The 23,290-nt window shown below is 40.5% G+C and overlaps 1 protein-coding gene across 2 annotated transcripts in view; it reads right to left on the bottom strand.

The window, feature by feature from the left end:
• kcnab1a (potassium voltage-gated channel, shaker-related subfamily, beta member 1 a) overlaps positions 1-23,290 on the bottom strand; it is a 385,002-nt gene that overhangs the window by 9,829 nt on the left and 351,883 nt on the right. For both annotated transcript variants that reach the window (XM_034168097.1, XM_034168098.1), the window contains exons 6-12: positions 21,409-21,453; positions 19,082-19,125; positions 18,785-18,871; positions 8,451-8,536; positions 7,051-7,171; positions 6,661-6,755; positions 5,424-5,544 (exon numbers count right to left, since the gene is read on the bottom strand). In XM_034168097.1, coding sequence (XP_034023988.1) covers positions 5,424-5,544; positions 6,661-6,755; positions 7,051-7,171; positions 8,451-8,536; positions 18,785-18,871; positions 19,082-19,125; positions 21,409-21,453 — 599 coding nt within the window. The remainder of the gene's footprint in view (positions 1-5,423; positions 5,545-6,660; positions 6,756-7,050; positions 7,172-8,450; positions 8,537-18,784; positions 18,872-19,081; positions 19,126-21,408; positions 21,454-23,290) is intronic.

The raw sequence follows: 23,290 nt of genomic DNA, 5'->3' as shown, positions 1-23,290 counted from the left end.
ATTAAATATCTTGTCTTTGTGGTGTATTCAATTGAATATCGGTTGAAAAGGATTTGCAAGTTACTGTATTCTGTTTTTATTTACATTTTTCACAACATCCCAACTTCATTGGAATTGGGGTTGTAAAACACCCAAACCAAGGTTAGCTTTAACTTCTTCAGTAATTGAGATAAGGGCATGTTCAAGCTTCATTTTTCCTGCCCAGGTCATGCCCCATGCTTCTCCTTCTTGCTCATTTATGGGTTGGCTGGGACTTAGGTGAAGTCAGGCACTGACAAGATGGTGGGATCCAGAACCGCAGTATTTCAGCTTCAGAACTGCTCTTCAGAAAACCTAGGAGTATCATCACAGCTGGTTTGTCTAGTTAGTGTACATACACACACACACACACACACTTATATATATATATATATATATATATATATATATATATATATATATATATATATATATATATATATATATATATATATATATATATATATATATATATATATATATATATATATATATAGCTGTATCCGCTGTGGTGACCCCGAGCAAAAAAAAAAAAAAAAAAAACTGGAGCAGCCGAATGGGCAACAACAACAACATGGGCTGGACAAATGAATCTTGAACATACCCACCTGTCTTGAAATTACCGAGCTAACAAGTTAGGAAACCTGGGTTTGGCCGATTTTTTTATATATATACGAGGTCTGTTAGAAAAGTATCCGACCTTTTTATTTTTTTCAAAAACCATATGGATTTGAATCACGTGATTGCATCAGCCAAGCTTGAACCTTTGTGTGCATGCGTGAGTTTTTTCACGCCTGTCAGTTGCGTCATTCGCCTGTGAGCAGGCTTTGTGTGAGCACTGCTCCACCCCTCTTGTCGTTTTTTTATTGCGAATAAATGTCTGAACGATTTGGAGCTTTGCTGCATCAATTTTTTTCCAGAAACTGTGAGAGACCTCCAGGTGGACACCGTTCGGAAAATTAATATGGCTTTCAGGGACGATTTTGTGGGGATTACACAGATTAAGGAGTGTTACTGCCGCTTTAAGGACGGTCCACAACTGCTGAGAGCGCACCGCGCTCCGAGCGCCGATCGACAAGCTCCAACCCCGTTGAAACAACCAGATCATTTCCAACGTGAAGGCTTTGTTGATCCGGGACGTCGTCTGACTTTCACAAAAAGGCAGGAGACGTGGACATCAGCACTTTTTCGGCACATTCCACTGTTACAGGAGTTTTTTCATGGATTTCAGATGGCTGTCGGTTGCTTTTCAGTCGTGTGATTATCTGAGAAATTGTGCATGAGCTGGACATGCCCCAACATGTCCTGTGAGGCTTCATCACGGCGTTGCTTTGTGCCATGCGGCTCCACCGCGACGCGCAGAACTCCGCTCCTCTTTCCATGACAAAAACTCCTGTAACAGTGGAATGTGCCGTTCATTTCTAAACTGGACGCTGTCTTGATCTGGTATGTCATCTGACTAGCACAGGAATTGTGAAAAGACGTGGACATCAGCACTTTTTCGGCACATTGAGACAGACGTGCGTAGGAATTCCGTGCGTCGCGGCGGTGCCGCATAGCATAAAGCAACGCCGTGATGAGGCCTCACAGGACATGTTGGGGCATGTCCAGCTCATGCTCAATTTCGGGGCTAATCACACGACTGAAAAGCAACCGACAGCCGTCTGAAATCCACCTGAAAGCCATCCTGTGAGACCAACACGGAGGTGGTTATGTGCCGCGTAATGAACGGCTCCGTGGCGTGTCCCTCCGCTTTTCTTTCCATGAAAAAAACTCCTGTAACAGTGGAATGTGCCGAAAAAGTGCTGATGTCCACGTCTCCTGCCTTTTTGTGAAAGTCAGACGACGTCCCGGATCAACAAAGCCTTCACGTTAGAAATGATCTGGTTGTTTCAGCAGGGTCTGAGCATGTCGATCGGCGCTCGGAGCGCAGCACGCTCTCAGCAGTTGTGGACCGTCCTTAAAGCGGCAGTAACACTCCTTAATCTGTGTAATCCCCACAAAATCGTCCCTGAAAGCCATATTAATTTTCCGAACAGTGTCCACCTGGAGGTCTCTCACAGTTTCTGGAAAAAAATTGATGCAGCAAAGCTCCAAATCGTTCAGACATTTAGTCGCAATAAAAAAACGACGAGAGGGCTGGACCACTGCTCACACAAAGCCTGCTCACAGGTGAATGACACAACCGACAGGCGTGAAAAAACTCACGCATGCGCACGAAGGTTCAAGCTTGGCTGATGCAATCACACGTGATTCAAATCCATATGGTTTTTGAAAAAAATAAAAAGGTCGGATACTTTTCTAACAGACCTTGTATATATTATTCTAGACTGGATTGTGGTTCTTAGAACAGGTGGCTTGGTGTTAAAACCTATGCCTGGGATATTGCCTCAATAACTGTGGTACTGACCAGTGATGCCGGTAACGCGTAACGCGTTACTCTAATCTGACCACTTTTTTTAGTAACGAGTAATCTAACGCGTTAATCTTTCCAAATCAGTAATCAGATTAAAGTTACTTCTCCATGTCACTGTGCGTTACTATTATTTTGCATTGTGGGTCGATAGCAGCATTAAACTTGGTCCGTGGGCAGGAGGTCGGGGTTCGACTGAACTGCCCACTTTCAGCGAGCTGTGACCTTTTCATCCGCATTTTTTGCAGCTGCTCGACTCGTCCTCACCTCTTAAAGCGCGGTGATCAGCACACCTGCACTGAGCTTTACAAAGACATTTTTATACTTTTTTCCCTCCTTTATTTAGAATTCTGAGCTGAGCCGCTCCGTATCGTCTCGTTAAAAACAGCTGATCCTCCGCAACGTGTCAACAACTAACACTGTTTTCCACTCAAATGCACCTAAACTCTCTTTCTGAGGACCACATGATGTGAAAACGCAATAAAACTTTCTTACCTGTAAATCTGGTCATGTTTTCTGCATAAATAAATGTTATCCATTCTTTGTGCTCAAACGCCAAAGCAGGGGCGAATCCAGATGGAATGGGGGCGTGGGGCAGGGATGTGCCCCCCTCCCCCACAACACCCCTAGATTAAAGGTCCAGTTTTGAAGCCGTTTTTTACTACAACTACTAATATTGCTTAAAATAATAATAATTTTGACAAGTAAAATGTTTAGAGAATTTAAATGTTAGAAAAATGTTAGAATTTAATAGTTACATTTATAAACAATGTAGGTTTGAAATTGCAAGTTTTACTGTTACAGTGCTGTCAACAGTTAAATATGAGGTCAAGAAAGAGGTCTTTATTTTACTTTTATAAAACAAGTATTTGTTTTCATTGAAGTCAAGAAAGGGTGACTATAAAGTGAGTTTTGGCAAAACAGGTATCATTGTCATGTTGACGTGGGTTGTTGTCGGCAGCTGGGGAAAGTAACTAAAAAAGTAACTAGTAATCTAACTTAGTTACTTTTACAATTGAGTAATCAGTAAAGTAACTAAGTTACTTTTACAAGGAGTAATCAGTAATTGGATTACTTTTTCAAAGTAACTGTGGCAACACTGGTACTGACAGTGCAGCTACCTGTAACATCACGTATGTGTCATTGACAATTTTTACAAAAGTTCTGTGTTTTCATGTTGGATTTACATTCGCTCTTTTATACCTGATAAATGTCCCTGAGGGATGAGGTAAAGATGCATACCTCCTTAAAATTCTATTATTTGCAGGTAGAAATTAGTCATTAGTTACCTTATATCATTCATTACTTGTTCCATACATGACCTGCTGTATTGAAGTTTGGGGAACCACCTACAAAACTAATACAAATCCTATATTTTTTATTTCAAAAGAAAGCTATAAGAATTATTATTAAGAAACTATATTGTGAGCCAACAAATTCATTGTATGTCTGTTTGCATATTTTAAAATTTTGGGACTTGATTGAGGGGCAGCACGGTGGCTTACTGGTTAGCACTGTTGCCTCACAGTGAGAAGGTGATGGGTTCAATTCACACCTGTGGCCTTTCTGTTTCTGAGTTTGCATGTTCTCTGTTTGCGTGGGTTTCCTCCGGGTGCTCTGGTTTCCTCCCACATCCAAAGACATGCAGATTAGGTGAATTGGAATCTTTAAATTGTCCATAGGTGTACGATGGGTGTGGATGTGTTTGTATGTTTGTGGCCCTGCGACAGACTGGCGTCCTGTCCTGGGTGTACCCCACCTCACGCTCTGTGACTGCTGGGATGGGCTCCAGCCCCCCACAACCCTTAACTGGACTAAGTGGTTGAAGATGAGTGTGTGTGAGTGGGACTTGATTGATTATATAGCATAATACAAATTATGTTTAAAGTAAAAAATAAACTTTTACCACAACTTGTCCACTGTTTAAAATGAGGGACTCCAGTTATAATTTATGAGGAACATTATTATTTCAGAAATCAAAGATTTAAACTACCGTAAAAAGTCATTGTGTTTCTGTTAAAGGTGTTAATATTTGGAATAATTGTCCGGATAACATAAAATCACTCGGTAATTTAGTAGGCTTTAAAAGGCTCTACAAAAATTATTTGATTACTTGCTGTAGCATGACGAATTAGTTTTATTGATTTTGTTTTGTTTTTGGTGCACTTCTGTTTGCATATTTGTGTTTTTGAAATTTTTGTTCAGGGATTAATTTATACTTTGTATTAGTTATCATAGGTATATGTATATTTTTTAAAGGGGTGGGCATTTACAAGCTTTTGCTTCTGCCTACATCCTTTTGGGCGCATGGTGCGTTGTCGGATTATTTTCTTTTCTTTCTTTGTAAGTTTATGTTGTTTTTGGATCTGTGTGTGCCGAATAAATTAATTAATTCATTCATTCAAAAACGTTATCACAAAGTACTGGCTCCAAAAAGAGAGTCCTACTTTAGGAGTTTTTATTGGTAATGTTAAATATTTACATCTTCTTGAGCAGATGATTTACTCTTTACAACTCCTGAAAGAACAAGGGGAGAAAAACTGGGGAAATGGTCCATTTACATCACTGAAAGGAGTGATTTTCCATAATGAGTTAATGTATGCTGATGTCATATTTTTAAAAATACATTCTTTATATACATGCTGTACATTCCATCATGTTACACGCTCGCTCTCTCTCTCTCTCTCTCTCTCTCTCTCTAAAATGTGAAAATATTTCACAAAAAAAAAGTGAAAAACAAAAAGGAGCTATCAGTACCTGCTAAATAGTGCTGATATACAAATGATATAATACTAAAATTGCACTCAAAAGAAACACTGGTGCATAAAATGTCCAGATGGTGTGTTAACGCAGTTAACTGCACAGCCAGCAATATGTCAGACATTTGGAATAAAAGGCTCAGAAAGGACAAATGCAGCCATGTCCACAGAAGCTACACCTTAGTTTCAGAGTTCAGTTGCGGAGGCTGGAGTTTGTGGCACAGACGTCTTACCCACAGCCAGCTGGGGCAGGGTGCAGCCCAGCTTCTCAGCGATGTGGTGCAGCTCCTTTAGCTTGGCCTGCTGCTTCCTTCCATCCTCGCTGACTATTTTCTCCTTCAACCACTGGTACGACTGGAGGGGAACACAGGAGACAGTGTGTGTGAAAGAACTGAAAGAAATGTGACAAGAAGGAGGTCAGAGGTTACGACAGAGAGTGGACCAAAGAAATGCAAATACACACAAAGAAAGACAACTACAGAAACAGTATGTAAATTAAAAAAAAGAAACTGTTTGCAGTGCAGCACCATAGACATCATATACAGTTGCATGCAAAGTTTGGGGTTTTATACATTGATATATATATATATTTTTATGGTGACATAAAAAAATCAGCCTCTATATTAAAATTTCTAAAATGAGACTTTAAATCTTTTCATGAGAATAATATGAAACTGAAAGTCCATGTTTTGATTTTGCATTTAAAAATAAAACACTGCGTATTGAAGAAAATCTCTCATGTGCCTTTTGGTAAAATTCAGAAATTCCTCTCCACCTCACAGCTGAATAATTTTAATTTCAATTTATTGGAAGAGGTTCAAAAAAATGAAACAAAGGTAAGTGAAATATGCATTGAGGGAACAAACAGTGTTCTGCAAGATAGAGAACATTCTGTGTTCTAAAGGGTGTAGGAATAAGTCAAAGGATTATCAAACTCATCATTAATCAAATCATACATAAATGAACAAACAAAACATTTCTATGGAAACAAAACAACAGAGGTCAGTGAGGCACTTTACACACCAGTTCCTATCTATTCAGTATGTTATTCTTCATATTCTGGTGGCTCTTTTTTGAAGTATGAATATTGGTTTTGTTTGTTTCATATGTATCCCACCACACTTCTATACAGTGTTTGATATATGGGAGTATGAAGGAGCAAGACACGGTGCACAATTCCGTTTCTTACTTTATATGATACTGTAGCGGGCTTTGACACTTTTGCTTTAATATATGGCTCCAGTCATAATTTGTTGTCCATGAACTCTTTAACTATAACTGGTGATGCAACAGACAAACTTAATCGGCTCATTTATTTCCCAAGGGGTACCTATGGGATAAGTATTAAGTGTGTACACTATACCGCTATGGAGTTGTAGTGTTCTTAAGGATGTGTCCACACAGGCAGACGAACAGACATTTACACTGTAAAGTGTAACAGAGACATCACTCGGATGTCTGATTTCTTACCTTCATGGAGGCCCTGGAAGATTCAGGAATGCCATTTTCATACTTTCCCGTGATGACGCCGCAAGCCAGTGGCGACCACGTCATCGCCCCAACTCCTGTCACCAGAGAAACAGGAGGTTAAATGAGAGGAAAAATCCCAAAAAACATAGTGTGTACAAAATGTCAAAGTGGAAATGTGTGCGATGAGTAACAGAAAAGTAGAGATGATTTAACAGTTTTTAATTGTGTCATTTCTTGCTCATAGGTGACGGTACTGCTGGATTCTTTAATTGTAGGATGTTTTGAACCAACATGCTGGAACCACCGGGCTGAGAATTCTGACATTTCCTCCCTAATTACAGCAGTGACTAACTAATCGACCATAACCTGCCTTTTTATGAGAATACTTGCCAATCTTATGATAAAGTTCAGGCAGCTGGACTTCTACTTTCTCCCTCTGAAACAGATGATACTCTGCCTGCTCGCACACGGGAGGAATCAGATTAAACTGTCTTGCCACCGAATACGCCTCCTAGAGACAAAGAAAAGATCGAGAATGAAGAGGAGGCACAAGCAAAACAAATAAATACATAAATAAATGAATTATATAAAATAAAAATTGAAGCACAACAAAGTGATTAAAGCATCCTGGTGGGATAACGTTTGAGGAGCGATGGCAGAGGCGTGATGTGATGATAATCTGCTTGCTTGAAGCTGACATTCAAATCCCCACAACTCGATAAACCAGTTATCTGCATCTTTGTGTGTGCTCATGCAAAAAGACACACACATCATGTGCTTTCTGGAAGCACATTGATATCTCCAAGCACCTTCATGTTCTACTGCAGAGTGCATGTTGGGTGGAGGTGTGGTGGGGTGTGGGGGCGGGCAAGGATCATGGTCACTGAACAAACTGTAGAACGCTGCCACGGCTTCACCAGTGCCATCTAAATTGCATGGCTGTCATCTGAGTTGGTGATTAGTGACAGACACATGATGTGAACACAGCAGAGGAGAGGGAGAGCGAGCATTTGCTTTAGGAAAATGCACTCTGAGTTGGTGCATAGCACCGGCTGTGTGTCTGCAGATGATTGTTGTTGCAGCAGGAGTTCAAACAGGAGGTCAATGGATTCAGAGGAACTAAAGCCCCGAGAGATCTCCAATGCAAAAAAGCTGGTTTTCAAAACAGTGTTTTGTAATTTTTTGTTCCTCATTTGTTTTCTTATCTTGATGCAGCAGGTAGCTCAGTGGAATAACATGCTGGAGTACCAATATGTAGACCTGGATTCGATTCCTGATCATGATACTTATGTCCTTGCACAGGACACTTCACCTGTATTGTTCCCATTCAAGCCAAATCTAGGAGAACACACATTGCTACATCCACCACACCATGAACCAGGATGGCAACCATCTAGGAAGACAGCAGGTGCATCCAAACCTCCTGAAAGTGAGCATCTGTCATCGTCAACCAGGTCAAACATGGGCGTCCCCTTTGCCTTCTCCAGCTACTGGGGTCCCCAACACTGAAGCACCTATAGGTGCTGGATCATGCCGAGAGAAATGTGACACATCTGTAAAGACCTCTGTCTATTCACCTCATGTCTCCTGGAGCTCTTCCCAGGTGTCTCCTACTATAATGAACACCACCAACATAACAAGCAAATGCTCCTACAAGCTCAACACTTTCACTGCAGACTGTGGAAGTAACCTGTGACAGACTGGCATCCCGTCTGTCACACGGGGAGTTGTAGACTCACAAAACCAGACACTTTTCACTTCTGACTAGAATATACTTTGAAAGCTCTTACCATGATCTCCAGGGTGGTCCACCGAGATGTTCCCCAGTACATCGACATGCCTTGGTTGATGACATATGTCATAGCCCGGACAATCTCTGTGAAGAGATACCAAAGATGTTTGTGAGCTTTAAACGATGCCTTTGGGTCCTTCAACTTTTTATTTTAAGTCAAAACTCCAGACGTACAGAAAAACAGCAGTAAAAACATTAAGTCCTTGCTGGGCAAACAATTTCAAAATTGAATGTTTTGAGTCAGATATAATTCATAATTCAGAAATGTTTGCTGAGATTTTGAACAATGAGCTGAAAATTGAGTTTTGTCAATAAAAGTTGTATTATCGATCTAAATGTTGATTATGATGAACATAGCGTTCTGTGTTAATGTCACAAAAAATATCACACACACAAATATTAGTTGTAATACTCTCAGCCAGTCTTCTTCAGCGGGCCATTGATTTTGATGATGGTTATAACTGCTTTAGAAATTGAGCCTATCTTTGGCAGGTCCTTCAATTTGACATAAAACTTGCTTTGGATCATCAGTGTTATCCACATTTCTCACATCTCTGTGCAGACTGGTCTGGAGTGTCTGTATTGTGGTCTTAAAAATTTTCATTGTGCTTTTTTCCTTCAATTGCTTGAATTGATTCTTCAGAATATGGTGCATTTACTTTAGTCCAGAGCATCACTTTTACACATATTGTTGTTCATGGCCTCGTTGTTCCAGCACACAGGATTTTGAGATTATCCTTCTGTGTTTCACTCTACCATGAAGCTGTATGAGTGCTGATGCAACAGACAAAACATGTACTGTGTGCACCGTTTCTCCAGTCACAGCCACAGAAATGTAACTCTTCAGTTGCCATGGGTGTCGTGGTGGCTTCCCTCACTATAATCTCCTTCTTGCACAATCCCTTTTTGATAACTGCCTAATCCAGACAGATTGACCATACAGTACCATAGTGTTTGTGGTTTTTATTGATGTGGGAGTAAGTCACCATCAAGTCACTCTCAAGTCAACCAGTTTTATTTGTTATTATCTATCGTCCACCTGGTCGTTACTGTGAGTTTCTCTGTGAATTTTCAGACCTTTGGTCTGACTTAGTGCTTAGCTCAGATAAGATAATTATAGTGGGCGATTTTAACATCCACACAGATGCTGAGAATGACAGCCTCAACACTGCATTTACTCTATTATTAGACTCAATTGGCTTTGCTCAAAATGTAAATGAGTTCACCCACCACTTTAATCATATCTTAGATCTTGTTCTGACTTATGGTATGGAAATTGAAGACTTAACAGTGTTCCCTGAAAACTCCCTTCTGTCTGATCATTTCTTAATAACATTTACATTTACTCTGATGGACTACCCTGCAGTGGGGAATAAGTTTCATTACACTAGAAGTCTTTCAGAAAGCGCTGTAACTAGGTTTAAGGATATGATTCCTTCTTTATGTTCTCTAATGCCATATACCAACACAGTGCAGAGTAGCTACCTAAACTCTGTAAGTGAGATAGAGTATCTCGTCAATAGTTTTACATCCTCATTGAAGACAACTTTGGATGCTGTAGCTCCTCTGAAAAAGAGAGCTTTAAATCAGAAGTGCCTGACTCCGTGGTATAACTCACAAACTCGCAGCTTAAAGCAGACAACCCGTAAGTTGGAGAGGAAATGGCGTCTCACTAATTTAGAAGATCTTCACTTAGCCTGGAAAAAGAGTCTGTTGCTCTATAAAAAAGCCCTCCGTAAAGCTAGGACATCTTACTACTCATCACTAATTGAAAAAAAATAAGAACAACCCCAGGTTTCTTTTCAGCACTGTAGCCAGGCTGACAAAGAATCAGAGCTCTATTGAGCCGAGTATTCCTTTAACTTTAACTAGTAATGACTTCATGACTTTCTTTGCTAATAAAATTTTAACTATTAGAGAAAAAATTACTCATAACCATCCCAAAGATGTATCGTTATCTTTGGCTGCTTTCAGTGATGCCGGTATTTGGTTAGACTCTTTCTCTCCGATTGTTCTGTCTGAGTTATTTTCATTAGTTATTTCATCCAAACCATCAACATGTCTATTAGACCCCATTCCTACCAGGCTGCTCAAGGAAGCCCTACCATTATTTAATGCTTCGATCTTAAATATGATCAATCTATCTTTGTTAGTTGGCTATGTACCACAGGCTTTTAAGGTGGCAGTAATTAAACCATTACTTAAAAAGCCATCACTTGACCCAGCTATCTTAGTTAATTATAGGCCAATCTCCTGAAAAACTAATTCATGCATTTATTTCCTCTAGGCTGGACTATTGTAATTCATTATTATCAGGTTGTCCTAAAAGTTCCCTGAAAAGCCTTCAGTTAATTCAAAATGCTGCAGCTAGAGTACTACGGGGACTAGAAGGAGAGAGCATATCTCACCCATAGTGGCCTCTCTTCATTGGCTTCCTGTTAATTCTAGAATATAATTTAAAATTCTTCTTCTTACTTATAAGGTTTTGAATAATCAGGTCCCATCTTATCTTAGGGACCTCATAGTACCATATCACCCCAATAGAGCGCTTCGCTCTCAGACTGCAGGCTTACTTGTAGTTCCTAGGGTTTGTAAGAGTAGAATGGGAGGCAGAGCCTTCAGCTTTCAGGCTCCTCTCCTGTGGAACCAGCTCCCAATTCAGATCAGGGAGACAGACACCCTCTCTACTTTTAAGATTAGGCTTAAAACTTTCCTTTTTGCTAAAGCTTATAGTTAGGGGTGGATCAGGTGACCCTGAACCATCCCTTAGTTATGCTGCTATAGACGTAGACTGCTGGGGGGTTCCCATGATGCACTGAGTGTTTCTTTCTCTTTTTGCTCTGTATGCACCACTCTGCATTTAATCATTAGTGATTGATCTCTGCTCCCCTCCACAGCATGTCTTTTTCCTGGTTCTCTCCCTCAGCCCCAACCAGTCCCAGCAGAAGACTGCCCCTCCCTGAGCCTGGTTCTGCTGGAGGTTTCTTCCTGTTAAAAGGGAGTTTTTCCTTCCCACTGTCGCCAAGTGCTTGCTCACAGGGGGTCGTTTTGACCGTTGGGGTTTTTACGTAATTATTGCATGGCCTTGCCTTACAATATAAAGCGCCTTGGGGCAACTGTTTGTTGTGATTTGGCGCTATATAAATAAAAATGATTGATTGATTGAAGTCAAGAATTCCCAAGGCAAGTCTCAAGTCACAATGACCACCAAGTGTTTGACAGCTGACTTGAGACTTGATTTGGGACTGCAGATTGATGACATGAGAATGACTTGACAGTGACTTACTCCCACCTCTGGGTGGCAGCATCATGCTCTGGGGCAGTTTTGCTGCCAGTGGTACTGGTACATTATGCAAAGTGAATGAAATAATGAATAAGGACTTGCTCCAAATTCTTCAACGTCATCTCAAATCAACTGCTTGATTTTCAAAACTTGGCCACAGTTGGGTGTTCCAACAGGACAATGATCCCAAACACACATCAAAAGTGGATCTGGGTTGGATAAAGCAGGAATCTGGACTCGCCTTTGCAAAGCCCCAACATCAACCCTCTTGAAAATTTGTGGGCTAGACTGAAAAGCTAGGGTGGGGCCAGGAAACCACCATTTTAAATGAACTCAGCCAAATCTGTCAAGAAGACTGGTCAAATATTCAGCCAAACCTATGGCGGTAACTTATTGGCAGCTATCAAAGGCATCTGGTTGAGGGAGGTGCAGCTTGCTAAGGGACATTTAACCTAATATCAATGCGGGTGTATGTATATATATATATATTTGACCCGGTATGTATAATTTTGACCCTGTGGGGATTAAAGAAGATCCCAAATAAATTCAAACTTGTGCATCCGATTCTTACAATCATTCCACCCCCGACAACGAGCAGTTCAAGGACATCATTAAAAGCCCAAGAATCCCATCCATGACATTCATGCCAATAAAATGTGTATGTAAACCTCTGACCACACCTGCCTGTGAGATTTATAACAGACTTTAGTGAACATCTTTATGAGGCACTGATTCAATAAAAGTAAATCTTTGGAGGCCATCCGTCTGATCAAGTGTCCACCCTGCTGAAGCCTCCTCACGATACCTAATGATTCCTGAGACACACTAACAAGCTCACACATTAAAGCCCTCTGATCACATCCAAGCCACTGCATTTTTAATGACACAATTAGCTCCAGCGCCGCTCATGGCATGAGCTTACAGCTGTTTGCACCAACAACAAAAAAAAACTTGGATTAGAATTGTCTGAAAGGTTATTCATCTTTGCCCTGTGTTCAGGCCAATTACACACCAATCGTTCATGGAGGCGGAGCTGTATTTTACACTAATGGCTCCTTGGCAAGACAGCAAAATGTGAGGAATTAGTGGACGCAAACACTGACAGAAAATAAAAGGTTTGCAGTAGAATTACACAGTATTTGTGGGAGAAGGGGTTAAAGAATACATACAAAAAACATGTAATCAGGCAGTGGTTTGAAAGCTTGAGAAGGCAAATTTTCATTTTCCATCCCGTCTTTAAAAATAGAGAAACAAGTGATAATCAACCTGACTCACAGATCCTTAAATATCACCCTGCTGAGAGTAATAACACAGTATTAGACAAGCAAACAGCAGCCTTTTCTGCTTCTGTCTTCCTTTCCATCCCTCTTGTTCTCTTTCCAGCTGCATGTTACATTCTCATTTAACGGTTACTCATCTCAATCTGCAAGTAGATACTACAATAAAATGCCAGGGAAAGGACCAACGAGGGACCAACAAGTTGCTTTTTGGATTGATGTTGTGCATCAAAGTTCACTAAAATTTCATTAAAGCCTGTAGAGCAGGTATCTCAGGGGAACAAGGAGTTGGACTGCCAGTATGTAGACCTGTTTCAATAAGCTTGAGGAGTTGACGCCACCTCACATCGTGTTATTGGGTAATTTACTTGTCCGTGCCATAGTTGGTGGTTAGGGCATTCTTTGTGAGTTGGAAGCTTGTCTTTGTTTTTCCAAGCTGTCTGCAGTGGTTAGATGCATTCTTACCTTTAACAACTAGGCTACCTATTAACCTGTCACTCGCAACTAGAGTCCCACAGACTGAAGCTGTTGATGGTAGGAAAACAGTCAAACTGGCCATGATAGCAGAATTCCACCCGCAGCAGTAGCAGATATGAAATTCAATGATTTTTCAGTGTTAAGGAGACAAGCAACAGTTTACTGATACCACTATTTCTTGTCCAGTACAATACAGATAATGAAAGTAATCTGATACCTTTTGAAATACTGTACACCCTTTTTAAAACATAAAAAGTGGGAGCAAACACAAGATTGAACAACTTGTTTACTGACTACTAGTCAACACTAAATATGAAGATATTGAGAGAAAAATTAGAATTAATTATGTAGAGCACGAGCACAGAGAAGTAATTCATAATGACAAATGAAAAAGCAAATACAGTATTACATGCAAGCAAAGAAGATTTGGATTCAGTTGTACTGTAGTTGTAATGCAGGGGAAAAACTTCTCCAGTGCAACAATATAATAAATAAAACTCCACACCATTATCATATATACGAGGTCTGTTAGAAAAGTATCAGACCTTTTTATTTTTTGCAAAAACCTGATGGATTTGAATCACGTGTGTTTGCATGAGCAAACCTTGAACTTTTTCACGCCTGTCGATTGCGTCATTTCCTGATAAGCAGCCTTTGTGTGGGACGTGTGTAGTGCGCTCGGTGGATTTTCATTTCAAGGAAAAAGACAGAACGACTGGAGCAGCGCCGCATCAAATTTTGCCAGAAACTGGGCGACAGCCAGGTGGAAACCATTCAGATGATTGAGATGGCTTTCTGTGACTTTTCAGTCGTGTGACTATCCGAGAAATTGTGGAAGAGGTGGGCATATCACAGCATGTCCTGTGAGACTTCAACGCGGAAGCACTTTTGCGCCGCCATCAGCAGCTTCGGCACGAATTTCACCGCCACTCTTTTTATGGCCAAATCTTCTGCCACGGTGGAATGTACTGAAAAAGTGCTGATGTCCACCTCTTCCACAATTTTCAGATAGTCACACGACGGTCCCACATCACCACAGCGTTCACTTTGGAAATGATCTGGTCATTTCAGCATGTCGATGGCTGACCAGAGCGTGGCTCGCTCTCCACCATTGTGTGGCTCGCTCTCCACCGTTGTGCGGATGTCTTTAAACCGGTTGTACCGCTCCTTAATCTGTGTGATGCCCATAGCATCGTCACCAAAAGCTGTCTAAATCTTCCGAATGGTTTCCACCTGGCTGTCGCCTAGTTTCTGGCAAAATTTGATGCAGCGCTGCTCCAGTCCTTCCTTGAAATGAAAATCCACCGAGCACACTGCACACGTCCCACACAAAGGCTGCTTACCAGGAAATGATGCAATCGACAGGTGTGAAAAAGTTCACGCATGCGTATGAAGGTTCAAGGTTGGCTCATGCAAGCACATGTGATTCAAATCCATCAGGTTTTTGCAAAAAATAAAAAGGTCTGATACTTTTCTAACAGACCTCATATATATATATATATATATATATATATATATATATATATATATATATATATATATATATATATATATATACACATTGAGGAAAATAAATATTTGTTCACCCTGCGGTTTTGCAAGTTCTCCCACTTAGAAATCACGGAGGGGTCTGAAATTTTCATCTTAGGTGCATGTCGACTGTGAGAGACATAATAAAAAAAAAAAAAAAATCCGGAAATCAGAATGTATGATTTTTTTAATAATTTATTTACAGTATATGTTACTGCTGCAAATAAGTATTTGAACACCTACCAACCAGCAAGAATTCTGGCTCTCACAGACCTGTTAATTTTTCTTTAAGAAGCCCTCTTATTCTGCACTCTTTACCTGTATTAATTGCACCTGATTGAACTTGTTCCCTGTATAAAAGACACCTGTTCACAAATCACACTCCAACCTGTCCACCATAGCCAAGACCAATGAGCTGCCTAAGGACACCAGGGATAAAACTGTAGACATGCACAAGGATGGGATGGACTACAGGACAACAGGCAAGCAGCTTGGTAGAAAACAACAACTGTTATGATTATTTATTAGAAAGTGGAAGAAACACAAGATGACTGTCAATCTTCCTCGGTCTGGGATTCCATGCAAGATCTCACTTTGTGGGGTAAGGATGATTCTGAGAAAGCTCAGAACTACACAGAGAGAGCTGGGACCACAGTCACAAAGATTACATTAGTAACACATGATGCTGTCATGGTTTAAAATCCTGCAGGGCAGCAAGGTCCCCCTGCACAAGCCAGCACATGTCCAGGCCCATTTGAAGTTCACCAGTGACCATCTGGATGATCCAGAGGAGGCATGGGAGAAGGTCGTGTGGTCAGATGAGACCAAAATAGAGCTTTTTGGAATCAACTCCACTTACCATGTTTAGAGGATGAGAACAACCCAAAGAAAACCATCCCAACCGTAAAGCATGGTGGTGGAAACATCATACTCTGGGGTGCTCTTCTGCAAAGGGGACAGGACGACTGCACCGTATTGAAGGGAGGATGGATGGGGTCATGTATTGCAAGATTTTGGCAAACAACCTCCTTCCCTAAGTAAGAGCACTGAAGATGGGTCATGTCTGCTTCTTCCAGCATGACAATGACCACAAACACACAGCCAGGGCAACTAAGGAGGGGCTCCGTAAGAAGCATTTCAAGGTCCTGGAGTGGCCTGGCCAGTCTCCAGACCTGAACTCAATAGAAAATCTTTGGAGGGAGCTGAAACTCCAAACCTGAAAGATTTGGAGAAGATCTGTATGGAGGAGTGGACCAAAATCCCTGCTGCAGTGTGTGCAAACCTGGTGAAAAATGACAGGAAACATTTGACCTCTGTAATTGCAAACAAAGTCTACTGTACCAAATATTAACATTGATTTTCACAGGTGTTCAAATACTTATTTGCAGCAGTAACATACAAACAAATGATTAAAAAAAATTGTGATTTCCGGATTTTCTTTTTTTTCTTTTTTTTCTTTTTTTTTTAGATTATATCTCTCACAGTGGATATGCACCTAAAATGAAAATTTCAGACCCCTGCATGATTTCTAAGTGGGAGAACTTGCAAAACCGCAGGGTGTTCAAATACTTACTTTCCTCACTAAGAAGAATTCAGTCATTTTATTTCCTGTTAATTATGTAATTTTTGAATGTTAATTTACTGCCAGTGTATTTATAAATTGTTAGGGGAGGTGATGGTCTAGTGGTTAAGGTGTTGGGCTTGTGACCAGAACATCCTTGGTTCAAATCCCAGCCTGACTGGAAAATCACTAAGGGCCCTTGGGCAAGGTCTTTAATCCCCTATTGCTCCCGGTGTGTAGTGAGCGCCTTGTATGGCAGCACCCTGACATCGGGGTGAATGTGAGGCATTATTGTAAATGACTTTGAGTGTCTGATACAGATGGAAAAGCGCTATAAAAATGCAGTCCATTTACCATTTATTTAGGTTCTTGTTATCATATACACACTATTATTACTATTACTATTATTATTATTATTATTATTATTATTATTATTATTATGAGCCAGTCTGCTCTGTGTCAGCTTGATCCCATCAGATCTCAGAAGCAAAGTAGTACGGTACCTGGTTGGTGCTTGGATGGGAGACCTCTTTGGAACCCCAAAGGCTGTGTGTTTTTTCAGTTAAAACTGGAGATGCATCAGCAAGAGCATCCGGCGTAAATCTTGTGCCAAATACTGATTGGGATCTGGCTGAATCTGCTGTGGTGAACGTTATTATTATTATTATTATTATTATTATTATTATTATTATTATTATTATTATTATTATTATTATTATTATTATTATTATTTTATTTTGTTATTACTTCTATTTTGTCATTTTATTTTGAAATGGGCAATAATGGAAATAAGTGTTTTCATTTTCTTGTGTCATCCATGTATTTTTAACACATTTAACTCTGGTAAAATGATCCCAACTAAAATTATATTAAAATATGCATATCACCAACCTATAACAAGGACTTGTACCAAGTTTCATGAAATTCCTCCTACAAATGTGAAGAGTAGTTGATTTCAGAACGCTTATAGCCTTTTTAGGATAGACAGACGGACAGAAATTGCCACAACATAATCCCCCTTTGGGCCTTCGGCCAGCGGGGCATAAAAATTCACTGTACTGAATCCCAGACAAGGGTGTTCTGTGCATTTAATATGTTGCTACTTTCTGACATTCTATCTCTAATTGGTCTTGCAAATACTCGAGCTACCGAATCACCAAATTTAATATCGACAAGCCCTTTGCACTTTACAAAAAACACATCTATTTCAAAGTGGCTACAATATGTCAGCTTTCTGTGTAGGCTAATTCATTCTGCAAAACCATGCTAAAGCAGAGTTGGACCCCATCCATATTGGCATGACAGTAATCCCATTACACTGTCATCAGCCAGAACCGCTGACACGGGGCAGGATGGAGCCATAGTTTTTTCCTGACCTTAAAATCTGAATGTCACAGCAGAAACAGACTCCTTTTTCCATCCTTCTTTTCGCTGACTTTGGTGAGCCTAAGCCCACAGTTGCCTCAGTTTCTCGATGTTAGCTGACAGGAGTGGCACCCACTCTGGTCTTCTGCTGCTGTAGCTCATCTGCTTTACAGCTACAGTGTGTCGGATTTAGGGATGTTTATTAGTAGAAATGGAATATAGTGTTCATGTCCATCTGTTCATTAGTGTATAATTTAACTGCAACAATGAATCAATCTCAGCTTGATGTCAGTTAGGACAAACTACCCAACTGTTACTGTAGCATGTGCTAGAAGCTACGCCACTGCCATCTTACCTATTCTTTGCCTCAGATGAATATATACACCCCCCCTCATCAAAAAAACAAAACAAATAAACTTTAGCTCTTTGAGAAATTTAGCACCACAAACACCTCAGTGGATGCTGCAATTTGAGTACCGTAGTTGTTGTTTTTAGATGTAACCACAGTAATGCTCCAGTTTCTGACAGTCTTCCAGTCAAGCAAAAAGAAATGTGGATCTTGTAAAATATTTGATATCAAATTCAAACCGTATGACTAGCACACCCTAAGAAATTATATAATAATACCTACAGACAGACATATTGTAGCTTTGATAACTTTTGTTTTGGTCAGTACACGTGCTGTGCACTGACCATACGGCCCGTATTTCATGGATGATGACTGTAGCTGATTAATACCACAGACTATAAACTGCCATCCAGGGGCCGGACGTGGCTGCCTATGTGTCTGATCAGTCACTCTTGATGTGAGTCATGAGTTGATGTCATCGCTGACTCACCCTCCATTGGTGTGTTGCTGTCTGGTCGGTTGGCAAACACAACATCAACGTATTCCAGCTGCATCCTTTGTAACGAGCCCTTCAGACCTGTTAAGTACAAACACAAAAGGAAGTGATTGCATTCAACAAATAGAACAAAGCAGCATGAAGTGAAAAATCTGTTTTGTATTGCAATAATGTCTGAGATTTGTTCACCTTTATTTTATTTGCTTTTCAACAGCAACTGAAAATGACATGGTGTGTGTGTGTGTGTGTGTGTGTGTGTGTGTGTGTGTGTGTGTGTGTGTGTGTGTGTACCTTCTATAATGTGTTTCCTTGACAGTCCCCGCTCCGTCTCTGCTCTGAGGGAACAAAGAAAATGAGGAACGCAGTAAATATTTATTTGTCCACTTTCACCACAAGAACTACAGAGTTCTTCACAACTCCAGTAAAATAAAAAATAAAAATCATAAAGACTAGGAGAACAATAATGTTTAAAACTAGCCAAAGGTACAAAAGAGTAAAATGTATGAAACACGGCATAGGGGGAGGCACCCCCACCAGATGCCTGAGCCACCTCAGTTGGCTCCTTTTGATGCAAATAAGCAGTTTCTCTACTCCAAGTCCTTCAGGCTAGTTGAGCTTCTCACACTGTCCCTGAATGTAAGCCCAGCTACCCAGTGGTACTCATTTCCACAAGTTGTATAAGTGACCTTTTTCTTTCGGGCATTATCTAAAGCTCATGACCACAGTGGAGGATAGGAGGGTCAATCACTAAAGGACCTCACTACAGTGCAGTACAGTGTCTGGAGGACCTCAGCCGCAGCCCCAGTCTGTCTATTGACAAGAATTTGGGGAGTCTCACGTTCTATCTTATCCCCACCTGTGATTATGACCCCAAGACATATTTATCTCCTCCACCTGTGGTAGTAACTTTCTCCTGATCCAGACAATGGTCTCAGATTTCTTTATTTGTTTGTTTGTTTTTCTGCATGTGACACAGATCTGATGTTTCCATTTGTTGTGTGAACACGAGTCTTTTATTTCCCTCATCTGAACTGGAACTGTGTAATGTCTTGTAACATGACTCTTGTCAGAAGTGTCAGACTGGATGCAGATCAGTTCAAACCTAAGTATGAACTTTGGGGATCTAAGTCCTATGTTGGTCCTGATGTCTACTGGTGCCAGTAGTTATCACCAGATACCACAGCGCGAAGAAGAAGATGAGAGTCTACAGCTCCCCCTGGATGGGAAGATTTCACAGATTAATACCCCAGCCAAGGCTGGTCCCCAATGACAGCTGGGTGGAGTGGAACAACGCAGATGTCCAAAACCACAGACAGGTAGTGTGACAACAAGGAATCAAACCTATGCGTATCCCACTGATCTACCTGCTCTGCAAATAAATAAATAAATAAATCTGATTGAGGTCAGTTCCTTTAGTAATGTGGACATATCCAGACTGCATGTAGTTTACATGCACTTTTTATTCCCGGGTGAAAAACAACGTGGCGTCATAATCGCCTGTTATATAAACAGGTCAGTGAGTAGTCGGCTGCTAATAATGGATTTGAGGGCTGGAGAGTTGAATATTCTTCACAGGAATGAATGGCTGAGGAAAGAACTAACTACTAACTAACCTAACCTTATCAACCAGAACCAGCTGCACAGTCCCTGATGTCTGTCTTTGTTACAATTTAAATGTTAATTTTCACTTTTTCTCAGCACAAGATTGATTATTCTACGGGTTGCTGTGGCACAATGATGAAACTACTAAGATAAACATTGTGCATGTTGGGAGACTCGCTCTTATTGCATTTGAAATATACCTACAGAGTGCAACTGTCCTTTGATTTCAGACCTTAATTGTGTTTTGATTTTCTTTGAATGACTCAGAATGGCTTACTCTAGGGCCCACGGCAAAATACTTTTCAAAATACTACTGCCAATATTATTAGCTTTGTAATACGCAGCAAGCACATTCAACCACCGCCATGTAATGCTATCAACACTGGAAGATGGTACAAAAAGCTCTAGCAGAGTCAGGTGTCATAGAAATGTTTCCTATGCTGTCATAATAACTAGCGGAAGTAATCCGTTGTGACTGCACCTGGAAGTTCTAAGCTTTAAGAAAACCCCCTTCGGTCTCAATGAAAGTGTATAATAAAGACAATTTAAAAAGTGGAAGAAAAGGAATGATCAAAACCATCACACAAAACAATCTAAAAACCAGTAAACAAACAAAAACAGAATTAATCTTTAGACATCATTAATTTAATTACATGCTCAAACATGACCACATTATTGATAACTGAGTATTAAGTTGCAATTTACAGTAACAGACTTAACAGAATCAATTGGCGACATAAACTAAAGCATTTTTTTGTTATTTAGAGACCTTTTCAGTATAAATCATGTTTTTCACCCTCACAACATCCTTGCCGATGTCTGGAAGGTGTTGAGGTTTTCTAATAATGTATTTTAAAAATGACTGAATAAAGGTGTTTTGTGGTAGATTTTTTTTCTTTTTAAAAACATTTTGTATTTCCCTCTGCTTGGCTTCAACAGTGCTGAAAACATCCACATTAACTATTAACAGTTGGTCCTCAGACATCTGCAATGTGATGTTGGGATTGTTTACTTACTTTCCTCCCCAGTAGAGTTTAGTTGTAATGACCAAACTAGATCGCCTAAGAAAGACAGAAGGAAAACAGCTGAGTGACACAAAATGTCAGTGAGTATTTTAATTCTCTTATTCAGACAGTTTTCAGCTGCATCACGACTTCTTTACATGAGTTGGATGATCTGTCAAGTTAAACACTAATGCTGCATTCACATGTTGCCTGTAAGTGGCAGACTGTAAACCAGACATTCTTTTGTTTTTAATGAGTTGCCAGCGGAAAATTATGTCACTGCTGCCTGTGAGTGTGGTGATCATGCACTGCAACGGCACTTACTGACAAAAGTTCAGATGTTGTTTTATCTTTAACAAGGAGAAAAGATAGACAGCGAGAGATGAACTAGTAATGTGCAGAGAGTTACCTGGTTTTTCTGGTAAACATGAATAATTTGTGTGTTTTATAGGGCCCCTTCACACATAGTACGAATGTGGTCAAATTGCACATGAAGCAGTAATCGTATGCAATATGTGTAAAATCGTAGCTGCCTCCAACGCCTTGTACACCTGTTGCTGCAAGTATATGCACACACCAGCGGCTGAAAGACAAGAGTGTGTGCTGTGCGAGCCCATCAATTCTTCTCGCGGCAGGTGTCAGACAAATTCCAGGTGACACGCATGAACATCTAACACCGGTCGCTTGGCACTTAGAAAATGTGTGGCCATTCTCATTATTAGCACGAAAATGTGGATGTGAAATTTGCCTAAGGCCACGAGTGTGGCGTGAAAGCAACATACATGTGATGCATGTGTTTTGCGCGTGTGTTGCCCTCCCGCATAAAATGCTGATATGTATGTGCAGATCTGATCACATGGGGGCCAGACAGCGAGGTCTGAGAGCACACAGCATGGGGAGATGCCTGACCACATAAGACAGAGACACACTGGTGTGGGTGCTGGACGGACAAGGAGGTGTGTCTGCTCACAGTGGCTGCTGTTGTGATCTGTGCCCCTGGACGTCCCAGCTGCAGAACACCTACTACGTTTAGAAGGACATGAACTTACAACATTTCATGTCTGTGCCTGGTGTTGTCACGTGGAAATTCATAAAAAAATATATCGCTTTTGCGATGGGCTGGAGAGCATGCACATTGACAGGCTGTTCCAGCTGGAAGCTTACTGTCAGTTCACGTGGACACACTGCATGCAATCTGAATGTCACGTCTGTCTGATAGGACACGTGTGCCCTGTGAGTGGTGTGCTGCAGGACCATATGACAAGCCAACACTGCAACAAATATGCCACTTTCAGTCACAGATCAGCAGAAATACACTGTAACAAACGCTGTTTGGTCAGTTATCACTGCCTTTTTTCTCTTTTTTAAAAAATACATTTATCTGCTTCTTAATTTTAGCTATTTCACGCTCCTGTTATAAGACAGTGATTGTAGAGCAGTGGTAAAGTTTCCGTCTGGTAATCAGACCTTGCAGGTTCAAATCCCTTGAGTGGCATTTAGTTTTTTAACCAGGGTTATTTAACCGTGGGGTTCTGTATTGCATCCCCTTTTACAACCCCAAATCCAATGAAGTTGGTACGTTGTGTAAAATGTAAATACAAACAGGATACAATGATCTGCAAATGCTCTTCAACCTATATTCAATTGAATATACCACAAAGACAAGATATTTAATGTTCAAACTGATAAACTTTATTGTTTTTGTGCAAATATTTGCTCATTTTGAAATGGATGCCTGCAACATGTTTCAAACAAAGCTGGGACAGTGGTATGTTTACCACTGTGTTACATCACCTTTCCTTCTAACAACACTCAATAAGCATTTGGGAACTGAGGACACTAATTGTTGAATGGATGGATGAGATTTATTGTCATTGTCATTACACGAGTGCAG

Source organism: Thalassophryne amazonica, chromosome 4, assembly GCF_902500255.1.
Source record: "Thalassophryne amazonica chromosome 4, fThaAma1.1, whole genome shotgun sequence".
Taxonomy (NCBI): Eukaryota; Metazoa; Chordata; class Actinopteri; order Batrachoidiformes; family Batrachoididae; genus Thalassophryne; species Thalassophryne amazonica.
Note: the sequence above shows the minus strand (reverse complement) of the source record. Positions and strands in the feature narration are given on the sequence as shown.